At 38.5% G+C, this 23287-nt stretch overlaps 1 protein-coding gene across 7 annotated transcripts in view; it reads left to right on the top strand.

Annotated features, from left to right (window-relative positions):
* The window catches only part of LOC106869927 (uncharacterized), a 47755-nt gene that overhangs the window by 8197 nt on the left and 16271 nt on the right, over window positions 1–23287 (top strand). The window contains exons 2-3 of one of the 7 annotated variants that reach the window (XM_014915860.3): window positions 1485–1539; window positions 10957–11178. In XM_014915860.3, the coding sequence (XP_014771346.1) occupies window positions 11091–11178 (88 nt within the window). In that variant the 5' untranslated portion in view covers window positions 1485–1539; window positions 10957–11090. Of the gene's footprint in view, window positions 1–1467; window positions 1572–10936; window positions 11179–23287 lie in introns of those variants that run through there. The other 6 variants (XM_089365921.1, XM_052974230.2, XM_014915858.3 and 3 more) reach the window with 6 other exon arrangements.

Here is a 23287-nt window from a genome sequence, read left to right as displayed (position 1 = left end):
CCAGGTGTTGTGAGTGTTTATTGAGTGAAAACACCTAAAAGCTCCACAAGGCTCCAGCAGGGAGTGGTGGCAAATCCTGCTGTACTCTTTCACCACAACTTTCACTTTTTCTTCCTGTTTCTGTTGTACCTGTAATTCAAAGGGGCCAGCCTTGTCACACTCTGTGTCATGTTGAATCTCCCCAAGAACTATGTTAAGGGTACACGTGTCTGTGGAGTGCTCAGCCACATGCACATTAATTTCATATCCCTCTTTCTCTGTTTCTCTCTCACTCTCTCTCTTTCTCTCTTCCTCTGACAGAGTGTAAGTGCCCTGATAGAAAAGTTGGACCTAAGAAGCATCAGATGTGTTGTGCAAGAGAGGTGACTGCACTAGTATGGTCATGTGATGTGTATGGATGAGAACAGCTGTGTGAAGAGGTGTCACAACCTAACAGTGGAGGGAACATGTGGAAGGGGCAGACCCAGGAAGACCTGGGATGAGGTGGTAAAGCACGACCTTTGAACGTTGGGCCACACAGAGGCAATGACAAGTGACTGAGACCTTTGGCGATATGCTGCCCTTGAGATCACCCGACAAGCCAAGTGAGATCGTAGCTGTGGCCGATGCCAGTGTCGCATAACCAGCCTGTTTAAAAGTACCCTTCAATTGTCGGGCAATTTGCTGTGCTTGAGAAGACCTGTTGAGTCAAGTGAAGTCATTGTCGTGGCCAATGCCAGTGCCGCCTGACTGGCACCCGTGCCAGTGGCATATAAAAAGTACCATTCGAGCGTGGTCGATACCAGTGCCAATGGCATGTCAAAAGCACCATTCGAGCGTGATTGATGCCAGTGCCGCCAAAATGGCCCCCATGCTGGTGGCATGTAAAAAAGCACCCACTATACTCTCAGAATTGTTGACATTAGGAAGGACATCCAGGTGTAGAAACCTTGCCAGATTAGATTGGAGTCTGGTGCAGCCATCTGGTTCACCAGTCCTCAGTCAAACCATTTGACCCATGCTAGCAAGGAAAGTGGTCATTAAACGATGATGATGATGATGATGATGATGATGATATATTTAACAGAATAATCTGAATGCAGAAAGGGTTAAACTTATTCCACTTCATTGTCATTTTTGCTGTAACCAGCAGATAAACAAAAAATTGCTCAAACTTGCTTGTTAAAAGAAGTGGGCAGGATGCTAGATGAAACAGAGGTGTACAGTGTCTGGTATAGACTAAGATACCTTCAAACTATTAAGAGGGAATTTACGTGGGTTGCACGACCTGCCCCAAATAATAAGTCAATTCAATCTTAACTCTCATTGTAAAGTATAAAGACTAACAAAATAATATGGAATTGTTTTGACCTGGAATTGTCAAGCATAACGAACTGAAACATGAGATAAGACATTCTAGATATACCCTCTTTTTTCTTGAAAAGAAAGAAAGAAAAAACGTTTGAAATACAATCTGTTTACGTTTTTCTTATTTTGCCATTCAGATCATATATTTCTCTACTCCAATGAACACAACATGAAAGTCCACAGAGTTACAAGGTAAATTTCTGATTAACAGTGCTTTACATCAGGTAACTAATTTTTCACTAAATAGTGTTTTGTTATGTTCATGTCTATTAATTATATCTTTTACTGATTTCTGTTAATGGATTATAGCCTTGGTGGGGCATCATTTTCATGCATTTTATTGATGAAATTAACCTCCTCAGTACTCATCATTTCAATGTGACACTTATTTTATTCATCTCTCTTTATCACTATGCTGCTACAGGACATAAGAACACTAACTTAGACTACACTGGTCTTCGGACTGTAAACATAAATACATACAGACATATGTAGGTATGTGCGTGTGTGTATGTGTGCATCGGTATATATATATATATATATATATATATATATATATATATATATATTTATATACATACATGCATGTATATGTCTATACACACACATGCACATGTGCGCATGCACACACACACATATCAGAAATAGATAATAAATACAATTATGTATTTTTACCTCTAACTTGGAACTAATGAAGCAGACCTTAGATTTAACTCCAAGTTAGGAGCAAAAGTACATAACAGTATTTATTATCTATTTCTGATATATATATATCAGGTCATCCCATAAGTTCTGTCCGAATTTTGAATAAAGAAAACAAGTGATCAAATGTTATATTTAATTGAAACTTAATCATCAATGTACTTTCCCTGATTATCCATGACTTCCTTCCATCTATTTACAAGCTTTTTAATCCCATCAATGTAAAACTCTTTTGGTTTCAAAGCGAAGAACACTGAAATGTCAGTTTCGACCTCCTCCTGGCTTGCGAAAGTTATGTCCCCCCAAATGATTCTGTAAATTACGAAACATATCGTAGTCTGAAGGAGCAAGGTCGGGAGAATAAGGTGGATGAGGAATCTTTTCCCAACCAAGCTCTTCGATCTTCTGTGATGTAATCTTTGTAGTGTGGGGTCACGCATCGTCCTGATGAAACATCACTCCTTTTTGATTCACTAAAACGAGTCATTTTTTCTTCAAAGCTTGGTTCAAATGCTCTAATCGCTGACAGTAGACTTGAGCATTGATTGTTGCATTAAGTAACAATTCAAAGTGAATTACTCCTTTGCAATCCCACTAGATAGAGAGAAGAACCTTTCTTCCATGAAGTTCCCTTCTCGGTTGTGGTTGAGCTTTTTCCCTTTTACCAAGCCACTGTTTATGACATTTAACATTTCGATAGAAGATCCATTTTTCGTTACCAGTCACAAGTCTATCCAAAAAGGGTGAAATGAGTTCGCGAGAATGGAGAGAAGAGCAGATGTTAACTCAGCATTTGCGGTTGCTTTCGGACAATTCATGAAGCACCCATTTTCCAAGTTTAGGAACCTTTCCAACTTGTTGAAGATGATGAACAGTTGTATGGTTTTAACTATGTTTTATTGCTAATTCTTCAACTGATAATGCAGGATTTTCTTCAAGTAATGCCTCAAGAAGCTTATCATCAAACTCAACTGGATGTCCTGTTCAATCTTCATCTTCAAGGCTGAAATCTCCACTTCTGAATGTTGCAAAACATCTTCTGCAAGTTCTTTCATTCAAGCATTCTTCCTCATTAAATAAGTGTATGTTTCGAGTCACTTCGGCTGCAGAGTTTCCTTTTTTTGTACTCATAAAGCATTCTGTGCCTTAACTGCTCTTTGGATACTTCCATGTTAGAAAGGGTTTTAATCAAAGAAATTTTAATTCTATTATTCTGTAAAATAATTAGTTTAAATGTACATAAATGCATAAAAATGATTTTTAATTCCATTAGACATTCTAAAACACTATTAAATTTCATTCAATTTTAAAAAAGGTAAAATCGGACAGAATTTATGGGATGACCTGATATATATATATATTTGTATGAGTTAGAGGTTAAGCAACCATCTAAGGGATATTAAATATCCAATATACTACTGGATTTATACCTACGTATTTATATCCAAGTGCTTATTATTGCAGGGCAATATCACAATTAAATACTAGGTATGGGTGGGGGTAAAACAGAAATTTATCCAGGATTTATAAGGCAAATAAGAAAATGGAGAGGATAAACAATTGACAAACATCAGCCAGTAAACATTCATTTGGGTTATATTTATTAATTCATTACAATCATGTGTATAAGTGATCCAAATAAATGAATGAAATAAGCAAATAAATAAGTAAATAAATAGATAAATAAAAACAAAAACCTATTTATTTACTTATTTATTTGTTTATTTCATTCATTTATTTGGATCACTTATACAAATGATTGTAATTAATTAATAAATAAATATAATTGAATGTTTACAGGCTGATGTTTGTCAATTGTTTATCCTATCCATTTTCTTATTTGCATTGTGTGTGTGTGTGCGTGTGTGTGTGTGTGTGTGTGTGTGTGTTTGTGTGTAGTGGCTTCATGCAGGCATAGCATGGATTCGATCCTCGATCACCAAATTTCACTTAACAGTTCAACAGCACTTTTCTCAGGTAAAACAATAGTTTTTCTGTGAGTGACAGCAGTTACATTTACCAGATGCTTTCGCTAAGCAGAATAATGTCTTTGCCACTTGACCCTTCGAACTTCTTCGAGGCCAACAAAAGTTAGAATAGAGATAACAGACCCCAAATGAAATCTATTGTTCTCAACAATATGTCTAGCCTTCTGACTGGTTTTGGATAGTAATAAATACTAGAATTTGGTAAGGCAAAAATCAGTTAGTGAGAGCACAGGACAACTAGAGTCATGGCCACAAGCACGTAGCCACTAAAGACAAACGGCCAGAGGGAAAAAGAAAGTTACAATCAGCGACTATGAGACACAACTTCCCTTGACTCTCTCGCTCTCACTAGCTCACTTTCTCTTCTCTAGAACTTCACTCCATTTTTATCTGTAGGTTACTACTATACAATGACAATAACACAAATACCAATTATACAAGAAGTTAACTTCCTTTATCTCGCATTCCTTCCACTTATATTATATCACATACCACCTGCTCACTGAGGCATGGCATTATATTAAGTAACGGTAAATAAATATTTCTTTACAACTTCGATCACTTTCTTTCATCTTACAAATGACAAACAACGAATACCATTGCTATTACATCATCATCATCATCATCGTTTAACGTCTGCTTTCCATGCTGGCATGAGTTGGACGGTTTTACTGAGGACTGGCGAGCCAGATGGCTTCACCAGACTCCAATCTGATCTGGCAGAGTTTCTATGGCTGAATGCCCTTCCTAACTCCGACCACTCCAAGAGTGTAGTGGGTGCTTTTACATGCCACCGGCACAAGGGCCAGTCAGGTGGTACTGGCAACGACCACGCTCGAATGGTGTTTTTTATGTGCCACCTGCACAGGAGCCAGTCCAGTGGCACTGGCAACAACCTCACTCGAATGTTGTTTTTCACATGCCACCGGCACAAGTGCCAGTAAGGCAACGCTGGTAACGATCACACTCGAATGGTGCTTTTTATGTGTCACCGGCACGAGAGCCAGTCAGCAGCCCTGGCAACGATCGCGATTGGATGGTGCTCTTAATGTTCCACTAGTACGGATGCCAGTCAGCTGGTGCTGACATTGGCCACATCAGCGAATTTCATTTCGATTTCACTTGACTCAACAGGTCTTTGCAAGCAGAATTTAGTGTCCAATGAAAGAAAGGTACACATAAGTGGGCTGGTTACACCCCTGGCATAGGTCATGAGTTATGGTTTCGCTTGGCTTGCTGGGTTTTCTCAAGAACAGCATATTTCCAAAGGTCTTGGTCACTAGTCATTGTCTCAATGAGGCCTAATGTTCGAAGGTCATGCTTCACCACCTCATCCCAGGTCTTCCTGGGTCTACCTCTTCCACAGGTTCCCACAACTTCTAGGGTGTGACACTTTTTCACACAGCTATCCTCTTCCATTCTCACCACATGACCATACCAGCGCAGTCATCTCTCTTGCACACCCCATCTGATGCACACCCCATCTGATGCTTCTTAGGTCCAACTTTTCTCTCAAGGCATTTACAGTCTGTCGTGTATGCACACTGACATTACACATCCATCGGAGCATACTGGCTTCATTCCTTGCAAGCTTACACATGTCCTCAGCAGACACAGCCCATGTTTCACTGCCATGTAGCATGGCTGTTCATACACATGTGTCATACAGTCTACCTTTTACTCTGAGCGAGAAGCCCTTTGTCACCAGCAGAGGTAGGAGCTCTCTGAACTTTGCCCAGGCTATTCTTATTCTAGCAGCTACACTTTCAGAGCATCCACTCCCACTACTGACTTGGTCACCTAGGTAAAGCAAGCATCCAACTACTTGTAGTTTTCTCCCTGGAATGTGACAGAAGTTGTTCTCTGCGCATTTTCAGTGTTTATTGCTCCTGAGCATCTGCCACATACAAAAACTATCTTCCCACTTAGCCTTCCTTTGATATTGCTGCACCTCTTATATGTCCATAGCTTACACTGGGTACTTCTTATAGTGTTTCTACCTACGTTTTTTCTACAGATCGAGCAGGGCCATCTACTTGAAGGGATTTGTGGTTTGTCTGCCTTCCTACTTATTAAGACTTTGGTTTTAGCTAGGTTGACTCTAAGGCCCTTCGATTCTAATATGTATTTTCTCTGTCGCGTTTTTTGTTTGCCACTTAATTCCTCCGCATCACCAGTTTAATTTAATTTGCTTTGCAGGAAGTGCTATTCTAACAATGCGTCCTGCCCTAACTCTTCGAAACACTTAGTTTAGAATAGGGGCAGCTGATGAAGGAAATGTTCTCTATGTGGCCTATGTGTTTTCCTGTGTGTTCCTACCATTGTCTGAAAAAAAGTTTGTTTTCCGTGCTCTGTTTATGTTCTCGTTTTTCATTTTGTCCACGTTTCTTTGTGATGTCCTGTACCCAGATATGTATCTATGTATACATGTAGATGTAGGTATGTACGTTAGTACATACATGTATGCCTATATGCATATACTCTTATATTATTTGTATTATTATAATTATATATATATACATATATATATATATATATATATACATACATACATACATACATACATACAGATAGATAGACAGACAGGCAGACAGACAGACAGATAGATAATATCTATATATTTTATATATATATATATATATATATATATATATATATATATATATATATATATATATATATACAATAACACCTATAAGGAGGTGCTTTATCCATTCACTTTGGTGAATGGAGCCACGGCCAGAAGGAATTGATGTGGTCAGACGGTATCCAATGTTCAACAAGTGTTTCGACCCTGAACCATAACACCCTTCCACTGATGGGTCAACAGAGGTGGTCAAGTCACTGCTCCTTATCTCCTTCTGGCTTCCAGCTTAACTCTTCTCTCTTACTCCAAAGCCAACAGGAGGCTCTTTCAGCTGCCTCTCCCACCCTGTGCATAGCTACCCTTCATTCCTTACTTATCATTCTAGTTGCTGTAAGCATCCTCCATGCCAACTGAGCAGGGAATCCCCTACAGCCAACCTCGACTGGGAAAAGCCATACCTGCCAGAGTGCCCCTTTCTCCAGAAAGTGAATTTTATGCCTCCATCATAGATGGGTAGATTTGCTAGCATGAATTTTTATGTGCTAATAATACTACCAATTAACTCTAAAATGTAACCTCTTTAGTTTATTTCTAGATTTATGTGTCTGTACCATATTTTATTTGATTATATTCTATTCCTCACTTCTAGCTTCCCGTTTCTATTAACACAATGTATAATCTTAACTGTAGTAGAGTATGTCCAAATTCTTAGGACTGATAGTGGTGTGGCGGCACAAGCAGTCCGCGTCATATTGGATGAGATCTCGCCGGTAGCCATTGCCATATCTGAGACTGGAGCGAGATCTCACCTGCATCCATTTGCCATGCACGAGATCCCAATGAGGCTCGCGATGGCAAATAGGGTATAAGGGCCCAACAAACAGATTCTATCGCTTCTTCATCGCAAGCGCTTGCTGAACACACACATTTGCTGGCTGGGTCTCCAGGCTAGTCCTGTCTGCACATCGTATCTCTAGAGGTAATGGGCCCACATTAATGGAGATACAACGAGATGTACACAGCTTGAGATGGTCAACGGAGAGCGACGCACTTCATTTATTGTGTAACGATGTAAATAAAACTGGTTGTGAATTTGCATTTCTACTTGAGACTTCTTTCCTCGCTTGTTGGAGCCTGAAACAACACAAAGAACAATTTAAATGGGAGAAGACAATATTCATCCGATATCGGGAACCTTGCCTCCCATTATAGTGGGATAGCTTGAAAGAGTATGAATCGATGTATGTATGTGCGTGAATAACGTCAGTGTATGTATGTATGTATGTATGTTAATATATATATAGGCATAAGAGGAATCAGATGTGGTGTGCAAGAGAGACGACTGCGCTGGTATGGTCATGTGGTATGGACGAGGACAGCTGTGTAAAGAAGTGCCGATCTCTAACTGTGGAGGGAACCTGTGACATGAAGACACGGGCCGAGGTGGTTTGCATCACTGTTTATAATTTTGTTCCAGCTGTTTTCAAATTTGGTATATGAATTAAGTTTTGTATACTAATTATGAAAATGAAATTCATTTTACCGATAAATCCATAATTAAAAAGTTATTAGCCTTTGAAATTTGCAAAATTTGGGTATTTTAGCCAATCAGAAGTGAATATTTTAGACATTACCGAGGTGTAGAAGTCTGTTTCTATAGTAACCAAAGCAAAGACACACCACGTGTTCTGTGACTGGTTGCGAAGAACTTTGTTTCTATAGTAACCAAAGCAAAGACGCACCACGTGTTCCGTGACTGATTGCGAAGAACTTTGTTTCTATAGTAACCAAAGATGCTGCGCATGCACACAAGGAGTGTAACCACCTCTTGTTCTATAATTGTTTGTTTTCATAACAGATGGGACTCACACTCAACTGGGCGTGGTTGACTCTTATCTTTGTGAATTTATGTGGAGAAGGAGATACGAGAAAGATAATTTATTTTATAAAATTTAAGAGTGTATTGCAAATTTCATTCTTGAATTGTTTTAAACTAATAAATCTCTGTTATTTCTAGCAACTCCTGTTAGCTTGTTCATAGCTTTTAAATATTTAATTTGCTCGCGAATGTTTTAATATTAACTTTGCTCGTGTATATTTTAATGTTTTGTCTGTTATTTCTATCAACTGTTGGTTTGTTTATTCGCAGCTTTTAAATATTTAATTTGCTCGCGTAGCTAGCTTGATGTTTTGACATGCTGATGCCCCACTCCCTGATGATGGAAGAGGCAGCGAATGCGCTGTTTTCTGATTGGTTAAAAATTCTGAAAATTATCAAACTTTGAACACCTGTAACATTTTTGCAAAATTTTTCTGGAATAAATGAATAACAAATTCGGATTCAGCGTGCATCAAAAATTACATGTATATGATACATTAAAAAATTTGTTTTAAAGATAATTGTAAACAGTGATGAAAACCACAAAGATCCTAAGTACCAGTTGAACACAGGAGCCGATGCAATCGAGTTACACCTCTATCGAAATTGCTGGTCTTGTGCCAAAATTTGAAACCATTATTAAGAGTAAAGGAAGGAAAGTAGGAAATTTGTATTATCTCCTCTGAGATGTAAAGTGACCTCTACTCATACCTGACTAATCAATCAGTTTTTAATACGGTAACTGTAGCACATATCTATCACCTTTAACTGGAATTTAATTTCAGAACCTTCGTATGACATATACAGGTTATTTAGAGTTCAAAAGAGAGAGGTGGAATGAAGTTAGACATAGTTATCATACCAGATATGGTTTTCACCCGATTGAAATTTTATGCTACATTCCATGCAACAACATCAATAAATTTCTGTGAGTTTACATTTAAAATCAGTTAAGAATTGCTAGGTAACCGTTTTTATTTCTAACCAAAATATGAAGAACCTATGCTTGAAGGTTGTTCCTCGTTTTAATCAACCAACATCTTTAAAATCAGGATCACTGAAAAGATATCATACACACACACAAACGTGCGTGTGCGCGCGCACACACACACACACACACATATAGACTTTAAATTAGTTAAAAATATGTTTGTGACATGTTTTAACTTCTAACAGCAAATTCACTGCAGTAACTGTGGAGAAAACAGTTCTCTCACAGTAAAAGATGTAAAAACACCATATTTACCCAGTTCCTCCCTCTAGCAGATCTCCTAGGTGCATTTCTGGCTCTTTAGCCTTTCTCAGTAGGAGATACTAAAGGTAGATAACCCTATGCAGATTCTAAAACTGTAGCTTTATCTTAGAACAATCAATATCAGTGACTGATACACTCACGGACCGCCAGGTCAGAATAATTACAGTAGTATCAGTGCTAAGCAGTGATGAGGAATAAATGAACTTTAGGTTAGTTAAAATATGTTTGTGACATATTTTAACTTCTGAAGACAAATTCACTGCAATTACAAAAGAGAAAACATTCTCTCTTATGGTAAAAATTATCTCTCTTCATTATTATTATTTAAGAATGGTTAATAATATCAATGTTACTATTTTCATTAAGTGGATTTGTATTTAACAACTTATTATTATGCGAAGAGATGATTTGTGAAAAGTTTTTGCAAACCCTATCCTGATTCAGTGTGAATTAATTATCTTGTAGTATCTTGAATTTTTTTGGAAATTCTTATCTATAGCTTCATGAAACTGGTAAGGCGGTGAGCTGGCAGAAACGTTAGCACGCCTGGTGAAATGCTTAGCAGTATTTCGCCTGTCTTTACGTTCTGAGTTCAAATTCCGCCGAGGTCGACTCTGCCTTTCATATATATACATATATACATATATATATATATATATATATATATATACACACATATACATGCATATAATCACAGAAACACACAACCTATACACACACACACATACATATATGTGTCTGTGTGTATGTTTGTATATATATATTATATATAACCAGTGGTTAAGTGTCCCACCTGTGAGGGATTGGTGCTAGATGTGTTGAAACAATTGTCATGATTAATAATAAAAATTCTCATGTATTCTATCTTCTGTCTTTCATTTACCATATATATATACACACACACACAACACACATGACTGGCTTCTTTTAATCTCCATCTACCAAATTCACTCACAAGGCTGTGTACACCCAAGGGTTATTGTAGAAGACATATGCCCAAAGTGTCATACAGTGGGACTGAACCTGAAATCATGCAGTAGTGAAGCAAACTTCACAACCACCCAGCCACACCTGGACCTATATATGTGACTAGAAAAAAAACAGCCACCTTTTTTTTTATTTGTCTATCACACCATAATTTGTTGTCTCCTATTTTACAGATTTTTATTTTAGTTTAGTTGGGGTTTTTTTCTTACAGATCAATGAACACAGAGTAAATAGCAAAAGAAGAAGAAAACAAGAAAAACACAGGAAGACGGAAAGCGAAAAATCCAGAAATCACACAAAAAAGAAATTGAAAGAAAGTTCGTGGCTGATCAATTTCTTTGTACAATGACAGATCTTAAAACAAAAAGCAAAAGAAATGTTTATACAATCTCTGATGCCTCTTTGTTTCAATTTAGCAAGAAGAAATTTATGAGTAAGTGTTATTCTTAATAACTTGATGGATTTTGGAAGGCGGCGAGCTAGCAGAAACGTTAGCACGCCGGGCGAAATGCTTAGCGGTATTTCGTCTGCCGTTACGTTCTGAGTTCAAATTCCGCTGAGGTCAACTTTGCCTTTCATCCTTTCGGGGTCGATAAATTAAGTACCAGTTATGCACTGGGGTCGATGTAATTGACTTAATCTCCTTGTCTGTCTTTGTTTGTCCCCTCTATATTTAGCTCCTTGTGGGCAATAAAGAAATAAGAAACATTAGTATGCCAGGCAAAATGCTGAGCAGTATTTCGTCTGTCTTTACATTCTGAGTTCAAATTCCACCACCAAGGCTTTGCATTTCATTCTTTCGGGGTCGATGAATTAAGTGCCAGTTCTGTACTGGGGTCGACCTAATCAACTGGCTTCCTCACCAAAAATTTCGGGCCTTGTGCCTTGAGTAGAAGAGAAAAACTTGATAGACTTTTGATTCTGGTTTCGTTTCTGGATTTTTTGGGGGGGGGTGGGGGGTAATTATTGTAGGAAATAGAAGTTATCCCTTCCTCTATTAAAAATAAACTATGGAGGTTATAAGAATATCAGAATACACACATACATACATCCATCCATCCATCCATCCATACAAACATACATAGAATACCACAAAATATTGTGAGGTAATAGTTATACTCACTTAAACATTGATGTTCTGTTAGAACAAACTATACTATGGTAGATACAATGATCGAAACTCTCACATTGGCTTTCGGTGCACACCTCTTGGTATTAATACTGCCTCTGTTACTAATATATATTTAACAAAATATCATATTTAACAAAATATTCTATTTAATAACTCTATCAATTGGCCACTCATTAGTAAGTGTATTCAACCAACAACAACTATCATCCAGCATAACTGATGTTGATAATAATATAAACTCAATGATCATGATTCCATTTCACTTTATATGGAACTTATATGTGGAAGGATATGTTGTGAGAAGCTAAGAAGCTTAACCAGCACATTGTAGAGCCTCTACCTTATCACTCAGTCTGCTAGATATAGCAGCCAAATCTCCCCCAAAATCATACCCTACAGTCTTAAAGAAACAGAAAGGATATATCTGATAATGTAGTTCTAGATATGCTTTGAGTGGAGGGTGGTTACAGCTGAAACCTTTTTGACCATGAGTGTGCAAGGAGTCAACGATAACCTGTTGTACTAACTCTTACATAGGACTTTCAAATTAAAACTTACAGAATTGCTGTTGCCATTTGCTACAATTACTCTTTTACTCTTTTACTTGTTTCAGTCATTTGACTGCGGCCATGCTGGAGCACCGCCTTTAGTCGAGCAAATCGACCCCAGGACTTATTCTTTGGAAGCCTAGTACTTATTCTATCGGTCTCTTATGCCGAACCGCTAAGTTACAGGGACGTAAACACACCAGCATCGGTTGTCAAGCGATGTTGGGGACAAACACAGACACAAACATATACACATATATATATATATATATACATATATACGACGGGCTTCTTTCAGTTTCCGTCTACCAAATCCACTCACAAGGTTTTGGTCGGCCCGAGGCTATAGTAGAAGACACTTGCCCAAGATGCCACGCAGTGGGAATGAACCCGGAACCATGTGGTTGGTAAGCAAGCTACTTACCACACAGCCACTTCTGCGCCTATGAATTAGTTAACTTATTGCTAACTTATTTAATGTCAACTTATTTAAATGTTTTGTGATTATAATTCTACACTCTCTGAGTGGTTGGCGTTAGGAAGGGCATCCAGCTGTAGAAACTCTGCCAAATTAGATTGGAGCCTGGTGTTGCCATCCGGTTTCACCAGTCCTCAGTCAAATCGTCCAACCCATGCTAGCATGGAAAGCGGACGTTAAACGATGATGATGATGATGATGATGATTTCTAATGAAATACCTTGCCTTTATGCTTCATCTTGTTTCAAAAATGATCAAGAATTTAATTTGAAAAGATTTAGTAAAATATCTGGTATTATCATTACATTGTGAAACAAAATTTTAATTTTTTTTTTTTTTGTCTTTGGTTGGTAAATGTTATTTCCTATTTGCTTCTATCTAGAAATGAAAGGAAATGGCTACTATTCTCTTCAAGCTTTGATTTTGGGACCTGGACATCAATGTTTTCAAACTGACCTATTTTCCATTACATTTCAGACAGATTCAGCACTGTGTTGCTGAAGTAGAAATATCATTATAGCAAATATTCTGCTCAGTACCACAGATTTGCATGTCAGTTGCTTGATGCTAGCCATTTGAGCATGTCATGAGCAGCAGTAGTAGGGGAACATTATAGCCATGTCTTGAGAGCTTGCATAAATGTAACAAAAGCAAAGTTTGAAGGAAATATTAACCGTTTTTCATACTTTCTAAGGGTAAGCAGATAGGAAATAACTGTTGTTACTCAATGACAAAAATCGTGTTACACATTGTAATCAAAAGGCATTTAAAGGTGGCAGACTGGCAGAATCATTAGCATGACAGACAAAATGCTTAGCAGCATTTCTTCCAGCTTTATGTTCTGAGTTTAAATTCTATAGAGGGTTAACTTTGTCTTTCATCCTTTTGGAGTTCACAAAATAAGTATCAGTTGAGCACTGGGGTTAATATAATCAACTGCCCCTCCTCTCAAAATTTCTGGCCTTGCACCCAAAATTAGACAAGATTATTAAACTGATATTTGGAATATTGCTTAACAAAAAAATTCTGATACATAATTATGATTTGAGATTTTAATTTACATATTAACACTTTAAAATGAAAGGAACTGGAGGCAGAGCCAGGTGGTTTAGTACTTGAAGGATTAATTCAAAAGGAAAAAAGTGACATGGCTGTGCGGTAAGAAGCTTGCTTTTTAACCACATGGTTCTGGGTTCAGTGCAACTGGATGGCACCTTGGGCAAGTGTCTTCTACTGTAGCCTTGAGAGTGGATTTGGTAGAGAGAAAGTGGAAGCAGCCCATCATGTGTGTGTGTGTGTGTGTGTATCCCGTCTCCACCTCTTTACAACCGGTGCTAGTATGTTTCTATCTTCGTAACTTAGAGCTTCGGCAAAAGAGACCAAAAGAAAAAAAAATAAGTACTGGAGTGTTCTTCTATAGTGTGGATCCTCACCCACTTGTATATTATTGTTGGCACTCTGATATTCTTGTTACCACTATTATGTTGTGACAGTATTCCACATCTTATTATCTTTGACTTGTCTATCATGACTTTGAAACATCTACCTTGACGGTAACTCAAACTTGTATATATTATGTAACTACCACTAACTCCAACTGAGAACTCATACAATGACTCTATTATTGACACCCTACAACAACTGATTGTCTATATTGTCGATATTGACTATATTATCACGTGAGAAGGGGAGTACCATTTTTACTACAACATCTCCCCTGTTGGTTTGTTTTTTTGTTTGAGAAGCAAGTAATTTTATTTTATTTTATTCACCCTTCCTCCCATTTTAACATCTTTTTTCCAACTTAATATTTTTTTTCTTTTTTAGCATCTATGTATAGGAACTCTGTGTTCTTCCTTTTTTCTTCCATTTGTATGCATAGATTCAACCACCTGTAATGATGTTGGTACCTGGAATATGTCATACAGCCATTCCATAGGTTCTTCTTATCTGTCTGGTTCTTTTCTATGAATCTCTTCTTCAATTGGTTTCTGTGTCTTTTTTCAATACCTTATCACATTCTTCTGATAGTTTCTGGAAAGTTATATCCTGGTTCATTTTCAGCTTTGTGAGAATTTTCATTCTGACTTCTGTGTCCTTTTTAGCAGTAAGTCCTTGAACAAAAATCAGGCACTTGAACAAGCCTGGTGTTAGTTTATCCAGTTTAAATCTCTCGCATATGTGGTAAAGTCTTCACGATCGTTTTTCTCAGTGTTCAAACACTTCCAATGTATGTTGAACGATGATGATTTTTCACCAAACATCTTACATAAAATGTCAATTGTGTCCATGAAATTTATGCCATAAACTTTTTTAGGCAATATAAAGTTACAGTATTTCTCATGCTCTATCAGAATTAGATGCGTTTTCATTTCATCTGTTCAGTCTTGGCATTCTTTTTCAAAAATTTGTTCAAATCTTTGGTAATATACCTCAAAGGTGACTCCTTCTTCCGGGTCATATCTAAATTCATTAACAACAAACAAGATGAGGACAAATATCCGCCAAATGTAAATAATGTAAATAATGTATATAATTTCTCATCTCTTAAATATAGAAAAATATTTATTATTGGTTATTTCAACACTAACATCAGTTCTCACTGTCAATTCTGACTGTGAGAACTGGGAGATAATCATCGGAAGGAATGAAGTTGTAAAGTGCAAAAGAAATGGTCTTCAACTGCTGAAAACATGTGCAGAATGTAATCTGTTCATCTCAAATACTATTTCATGCCTTCCTCACCATAAAAGAACACCATGCTTGCTCTGGGCACCGGCATATTATTATCAAGTGCGCCACCATAAGGAAAAGCAACTGGTAGGATGTAAGGGTGACTAGAGCCATGCAGGCAGAGACTGCAGGATTGACCATAGACTCATCATATGTTCATTCAATGTTTACATTCAGGTCATATGACAGTCTTAAGGGAGGGAAGGTAAGGGGAAGGCAGAATGTCTTCAAATGGGCTTTCGGTGTCCTTCAAAGAAAATTTCTGTGAGGTGTTGGAGAACAAATTCAACAGCCCACACTTATCCTCTGCTGGTATGAAAGAAGATTGGGCAGTTTTCAGAGACTTTTTTTTTACTCAATATCACTATGGATTCATTAGATGAGAATAACAAAAATATACAGGCTCTCCTGGACTAGAAGAACCATCTTTTCAGAAGTCACAATGAAACTGCTCATTTCAAATTAAGAAGTGTGCTTTTATTGTAGTAAACAGGAATGCTTGGATGAAGTTCAGTCCTGTACAAGCAGTAACAGTACAAGATACTTCTATGAAGCTATAACAGAAGTGATTTACACTGTCATTGTGTGAGATGTTTTCATTTTGACTCATCAATATCGGCTCCACAAGGCCTTTTCGTTCCAGCGGTCACATGACCACGTAATTAAACGAACCTGTTGTTTGTATTGGTTGGTTCCATCTGTCCAATCGTGTTGGTGCAACAGTTTATTTTTCCTTACGCGGGAAATTAATCACCAGCTTCTGAGAGCCCACTATTCCCAATAAGTACGGCAGTTCTCGACTGTTCTAGGTCTTTGGCAGTCGCCACTGACCACACACGCAATTCGTCTCCAGCAACGATGTATCTAACAGCAGCCAGTCTCCGTTTTCATCTCCATCAGACGCCTGTCTACATCATTGCTGTATGAACATCACACAACCAACAGACCAACAGCTGCCTCTACACACCACCAAGCAGTACGTCAACTATGTCTACAACATCAACAGTCCAGCCTAATCACGAAGTTCTCTAACACATCTTTGTAGTAACCTGTTATGTTATGTTCATTCATGTATGGCAACCATTGTATTTTATAATGGAGAATAAAATATCGCTTACCAGTTCAGTTTCAATCTTATAAGAATTGGATGAGATATGACGGCTCGGCCGTCTCTCCCCAGTTCTTATATTAATCATTAAAATTCAGAAATACAACAACACGAAGGATAACGGTAACAACAGATGAATAATTTATTCTAGGTTGGTGTAGAGCCGTTTCGTTCCTGGGTGAACAGGCATGCCGCTAGAATACCAACGGAAGCTTCGACCACATGTCGGGGTCGAGTTGTGACAGCCTGAAAGAACGTCCTGTCGCCACAGTTGCTGGATGGAATAAGAGATTGAACGCTATTTCTTTCTCTCCACCTGTTGCATTGCGCATGCGTGCTCGGGTACTTCCGCTGACGGCAAGTCCTTGCACATGTGCAATGGCACTTCCCAAGATGGCGGCCACACGCGCCGCTACAATCTCAAGATGTATATATTTCATTCCAGCATTATCCTCATTTCTCATCTCCGTTATAAAGCTTTGAGAGCTTCAGATCTCCGGCTTATCTCACCACTGAGTACAGACGGATCAACGGTTAAAAGGCAAAGAGATGATCCTTGTAAATTTGGCCGAGCATTTCTACAGAATCTATAACCATTTCGTCACTGTCAATGAGACAGCAATGTTCGCTCACCACAAGCGGGAATTAACATACCACTTATTGATGTTCCTATTGAGAATAAGACCAAGAAGGTTAGAGATGCTCTAACCAGTGGTAGGTCCTCAACAGGGACATCCGTACTTGGGCCAGGAGTTGCGTCGCATGTCAAAAGGCAAAAATCCACCGCCGTATTAAGTCCCCACTCGGTACATTTGCGATACCTGATGCGTACTCGTCGACATTGTTGGATCTCTGCTTCTTTCCCAGAATTGTACGCACCTACTAACCTACATCGGCCGATTTTCCCAATGGCCTGAAGTTTTCCCTCTCTCAGATATTTCAACAGAAACCGTCACTAAGACTAGTTTTTCACTGGATATCGCATTTAGGTGCATCCACAACGATCACGTCTGACAGAGGACGTCAGTTCGACTCTCACCTCTCCAGTGAGCCCACATATCTTCTTGGATGTAAGCACTGCCGCACAACAGCCTACCATCCCTCGGCAAATGGTACGTCGAACGTTTTCACAGGCAATTCTTTTCGATATTCGCGCCGCAGTTTTTTTTAAAAATCGGATACTCACCGGCAGAGTTAGTATGCGGCACCACATTGGCCTTACCTTGTCAAATGGTAGTTCCTGTTTCTCCACAGGACTTTTTAGACCCAGCAACGTGTGTTCATCGTTTCCGAGCACACATATCCCATTTCTTAGCAATTAGCCCTTGGCCACAGAATATCGCTACGCATGTCCCATCGGACATTAATTAATGGACACACTGAGTTCTCGACGGAAAAGCAAAGTATTCCATCATCAACATAAATGGAAAACGAAATGTCATCATCATGGAAGCCATTGTCGAATCCGAATAAGCATCATCATCCACTTTTCCCCCAAACGGATACAACATCGTCATTTTCTTCTGCGATCGCTTCAACTTCTCCCCAGTCAATCCGTACCAAATGGGGACGAAGGTCCGCTGACCTGCCAGATATGTTCAAGTCCTTAATTGAACACTACTTTTCCAGGTGAGCCATTTGCATACAACATTACACACCTTTTAATCACTTACCTGTTGAAATTGGGAGAACACTTTTTTTTTTTCAGTCTATTTTATAAAGTTTTTACTTGTGTTACGAAATTTACAAAAGTCCTACTTTTGTTATCAACTTTGCTTCTCTATAACTGATTGTTGCTTGCATGTTCAAAGTCCTGTACGTATATATATGTATATGAATTTTCTGTGTTTTAGTCCTTTTTTTTTCTGACTGTCCTGAATTATTTATTTTGTCCTATGTGCATATACATGCACTCCAAGCTCGCGCACTTTCTGTATATATATAAACATGCACTCATTGCTCTTTTTCTACACCCATTTTTCCTATACCATTTGTTTTAAAAACTCTCTAGGCGTGGGGAGTAATGTAAGAAATCATTTCTTGGATTCTTTGCCAGGAATCGAAACTTTAGCCTAGATTTTTCTACGAGATTCCTTCCAGTGTTTTCACCATTAGTACCAGGAAATTTATATGGTCACTTGGTTCTAGTGTTTGAATTAACGTCCTTAGATCAAAATCAGGTTAACATTGATGAGATAATTTACGTTCCATTGTTCTCCAACATACACTCAGCTTTTCAATAGATATAAATATGAACCTTCATAGAACATTAGAGGTCAGTCGTTTTCGCTTCGACACACTATTTTTAGCAAGCAGCCCTTCCTTACAGACACTGCAAAAAAAAAAAAGAACAAAAGCCGATTATTACATATAGTTTTGTGTATCGACCATACGTGAAATTTAGAAGAAAATAAAAACTGTAATCAATATCTTTCTTCTCCATGTTGATTATGGTGCGTTTTACACTTTCTCACAGAGTTGCAACAATGTAACTGATATAACCTGTTACAGACACACACATGCATACATACACACACACACTCTCTCTCTCTCTCTGTCTCTCTCTCTCTCTCTCTCTCTCTCTCTCTCTCTCTCTCTCTCTCTCTCTCTCTATATATATATATATATATATATATATATATATATATATATATATATATATATATATATATATATATATATACATACACGAGGGAGTACCCAAAAGTAACCAGAAACGTTGTCTGAGGGACAAGCTCGTTGTTCAGGCTTCCGCCGCTAGAAACCACTTGATACGAACCTCAGGCATCAGTCTGCTGATCGGCATTGTAGATTGAAGTTGTACTGACACGTGGTACCTCTTTGCTTTGCAGTGCTTCTCTTGTGCTCGTCGATTTTTCCGATGGTTGAAACGAAGGGACGGCATGTTTCCGTGAAATTCTGTTTTCTGCTGGAGAAAACGGCAGCCGAAACAGTTGTCATTCTTCAAACAGCTTACAAGGACGTTGCCATGAGCAAAATACAAGTTTACCAGTGGTTTTCATGTTTTAGGAATGCTCATCTGTCGCTTGAAGACCAATCTCGTTCAGGGCAACTGTCGACCACCCGAACGAATAAAAACATCACGAAAATGCATTAACTGATCTTGGAAGACCGTTGCCGAACAATTGACGAACTTGTTGATATTACTGGTGTGTCCTGGAGCTCCTCCCAACGAATTTTGAGTGAAGAATTACGAATGAAAAGAATTGCAGCAAAATTTGTGTTTCACTTGCTCACGGAAGATCAAAAACAGTCATGACTGAATGTATGTCGTGAAATGACCGAACAGTTGGAATTTGATCCGGACCTTTTTTTCGAAAGTAATCGCTGGTGAAGAAAGCTGGTGCTATGACTACGACCCGGAAACAAAGCAGCAACCAAGTTAACGGGAGTATTCAATGTCACTCGCACCCTAAAAAGCGCGTTAAGTGAAGTCCAATGTAAAGACGACGCTGATTTGTTTCATCGATGCAAAAGGAATTGTCCACACAGTAGTTGTTCTTCCTAGTTAAACTGTTAATCAGACATTTTATTTGGCAGCTCTGAAGCGTTTGCGAGACACGGTAAGACGAAACGCCCCGACCAGTGTCTAAGTGTGAAATAGTGGTTTCATCACGACAATGCGCCTGCGCACATCGCCTTCAGTGTGAGACAGTTTTTGACCAAAAATGGCATTACTCCGTTTACACACCCTCCCTCCCTATTCACCCGATCTTGCTCCCTAAAACTTTTCTTTTGTTCCCCACGAATGAAAAAAAGTCTTCAAAGGAAAACTTTTTGCAGATGTGGAAGAGGTGAAGAAAAAATACGACGAGGAGCGTTGAAAGGAATCACTTCGCAAGATTTCTAGGACCGCTTCGAACAGTGGAAAACGCGTCTGGACTGATGCATTGCTTCAAATGGAGAATACTTTGAAGGAGATAAAAGTGCAATCATGTAAAGTTAAGTGAATAAAATAATATCGCACAATTCCGGTTTCTTTTGGGTACCCTCGTATAAATCAGCCGAAATTGCAAGGAGAATCTGGATCTCGACTGAAGAAAGAAAACTCCGAATGACCTGTCCGTGTTTTCTTTGTATCGTCTATCTGGATGTTTTGTCCCTTTCTAGTATCACCTAACTGTCTGAATGTTCTGCGTCCTTGTCCCATTCTGTATTATTTATACATATATATATACCGGAGTAAGCACATGAAATGTGCAACAAGGTGGAAAAAAGAGTACTCAAATACCAGAGGTAGAGTAATATGCGTTATTTAAAAGCAGCAGAAATATAACAAAAAAAAACTGTTACTCTGTTGTACTAACTCTTACATAGGACTTTCAAATTAAAACTTACAGAATTGCTGTTGCCATTTGCTACAATTACTCTTTTACTCTTTTACTTGTTTCAGTCATTTGACTGCGGCCATGCTGGAGCACCGCCTTTAGTCGAGCAAATCGACCCCAGGACTTATTCTTTGGAAGCCTAGTACTTATTCTATCGGTCTCTTATGCCGAACCGCTAAGTTACATCGGACAGTTTTGTTAGAAATACGATGAACGGGAACGTGAAACTCAGAGTAACAGTTTTTTTGTTATATTTCTGCTGCTTTTAAATAAAGTATATATATATATATATATATATATATATATATATATATATATATATATATATATATATATATATAATAAAATGGAGAAAAAATAACAACACGAGGACGTTGTACATGCAAACGCTCAGATAAGGAAAGAAAGAATGGTTGTTTTACATTTTGAGCAAAGCTCTTCTTCGGAAACAGGAGACATAGTAAAGCCCAAAAGAAAAGGAGGAAGGAGGGGGGAGGAATCGCCAACAGTTCACATGTAGTTACATTTTTGAAATACCTGGAAGTAGATGGACAAAGAGAAAATACTTTCTGGGAGAGTGTGAAGAATGTTTGGTATCTGTGTGGGTGTATGCATGTGTCTGTGTATGTATGGTAGTGTGTGTGTGTGCGTGCGTATGGTAACGTGTGCGCGTGGCAGTTATTGGGTGCGTGTGTGCGCGTATAGGGGTACCTCTGTGCGTGTCTGTGTGTGGTATGTGGTATTAACATGTAATGTTTATGTGAGTGATCAATGTGTGTCTGTTAATGTCCTAGTGAGAGGTCAGCAGCTATAGCGACAGGTGTATGTATGGGTGGTTGTGTGTTTTTGCACATGTGCGTTGATGGGATGGTCGGTAGAAGTCGGAGAGTCCCATTCTATCTGTGTTGCTCTGTCTCTCTTTCTCTCTCTCTCTCTCTCTCTCTTTCTTTCTTTTTCTTTCTCTCTCTCTGTATATGTATGTATGGGTGTGTTCGTGTGTACGTGTGGGGATGTGTGTATGTAGAGCGTGTGAATGAGTGTGGAAGTGTATGTATGCGTGTATGTGTATGCTGTGTGTATGGAGGTATATGTGTGTTCAGGTATTTGGGTGCCGACGTGTGTGTATATGCGTGTGTGTATGTGTGTGTGTACGTGCCTGGGGTTGTGTGTGGAGGTATTTATGCGTTCTTCTGTGTGTGTGTGTGTGCGTGCGTGTATGTGTGTGTGTATGTACGTCTGTGTATGTACGTGTGTGCATATATGTGTTTGTGTGTGTGAAGGTATATGTGCGTGTGTATATGTGTGTGTGCGTGTGTGTATTTATGTGTGTTTTGTGTGTGTGCATGCGTGTGTATGTGTGTGTGCGTGCATGTGTCTGTGCGTGTGTGTGTGTTTGTGCGTGCGTGCATATGTACGTGTCTGTGTGTATGCATGTGTGTATGCATGTGTGTTGTATGTTGTGTGTTATGTGGAGGTATATATGCATTCATGTGTGTGTTTGCGTGTATATCTGTATGTGTGTGTGTGTGGAGGTATATATGCGTTCATGTGTGTGTATGCATGTTTGGGCATGTATTTGTTGTGTGTGGAGGTATTTATGCGTTCATGTGTGTGCGTGTGTGTATGCATGTGTGTGCATGTATGTGTGTGTTGTGTGCGTGGAGGTATATTTGCGTTCATGTGTGTGTTTGCGAGTATGTGTGCGTGTGTGTATGTGTTGTGTATGTGTGGAGGTGTATGTGCGTTCATGTGTGTGCGTGTGTGTATGCATGTATGTGTGTGTTGTGTGTGTGGAGGTATATGCACGTGTTGGAAAACGAGTAAACAACACGTCTTTCGTAGTTTGAAGCATTCAATATGCATTTAATGCGATAGCACGAACTTAAGATTTATCCAAAAACGTTATTTAGCTGTTATTTTTAGCACACCTCACAGCCACCTCAATGACAAAAAAAACAAAAAAAAACAGTAAACAACACGTCTTTTGTAGTTTCAAGCATTCAATATGCATTTAATGCGATAAACAGCACATTACAAATTAAATGTTTCTCAAAATGGGAGACTTATAGCACCAACTTAAAAGATTTATCTTATAACAATATCACATTACAAATGAAATATTTCTAAAAAGAAATGTATTCGAGCAATTTCTCGAACAAATCACAATTTCCATATCTCCTGCACTTGTAGGTAT

The sequence above is a fragment of the Octopus bimaculoides genome, chromosome 18 (genome assembly GCF_046866305.1).
Source record: "Octopus bimaculoides isolate indiv1 chromosome 18, ASM4686630v1, whole genome shotgun sequence".
NCBI lineage: Eukaryota > Metazoa > Mollusca > Cephalopoda > Octopoda > Octopodidae > Octopus > Octopus bimaculoides.
The sequence above is the reverse complement of the archived record's forward strand: the minus strand, read 5'-3'. Positions and strand labels throughout refer to the sequence as shown.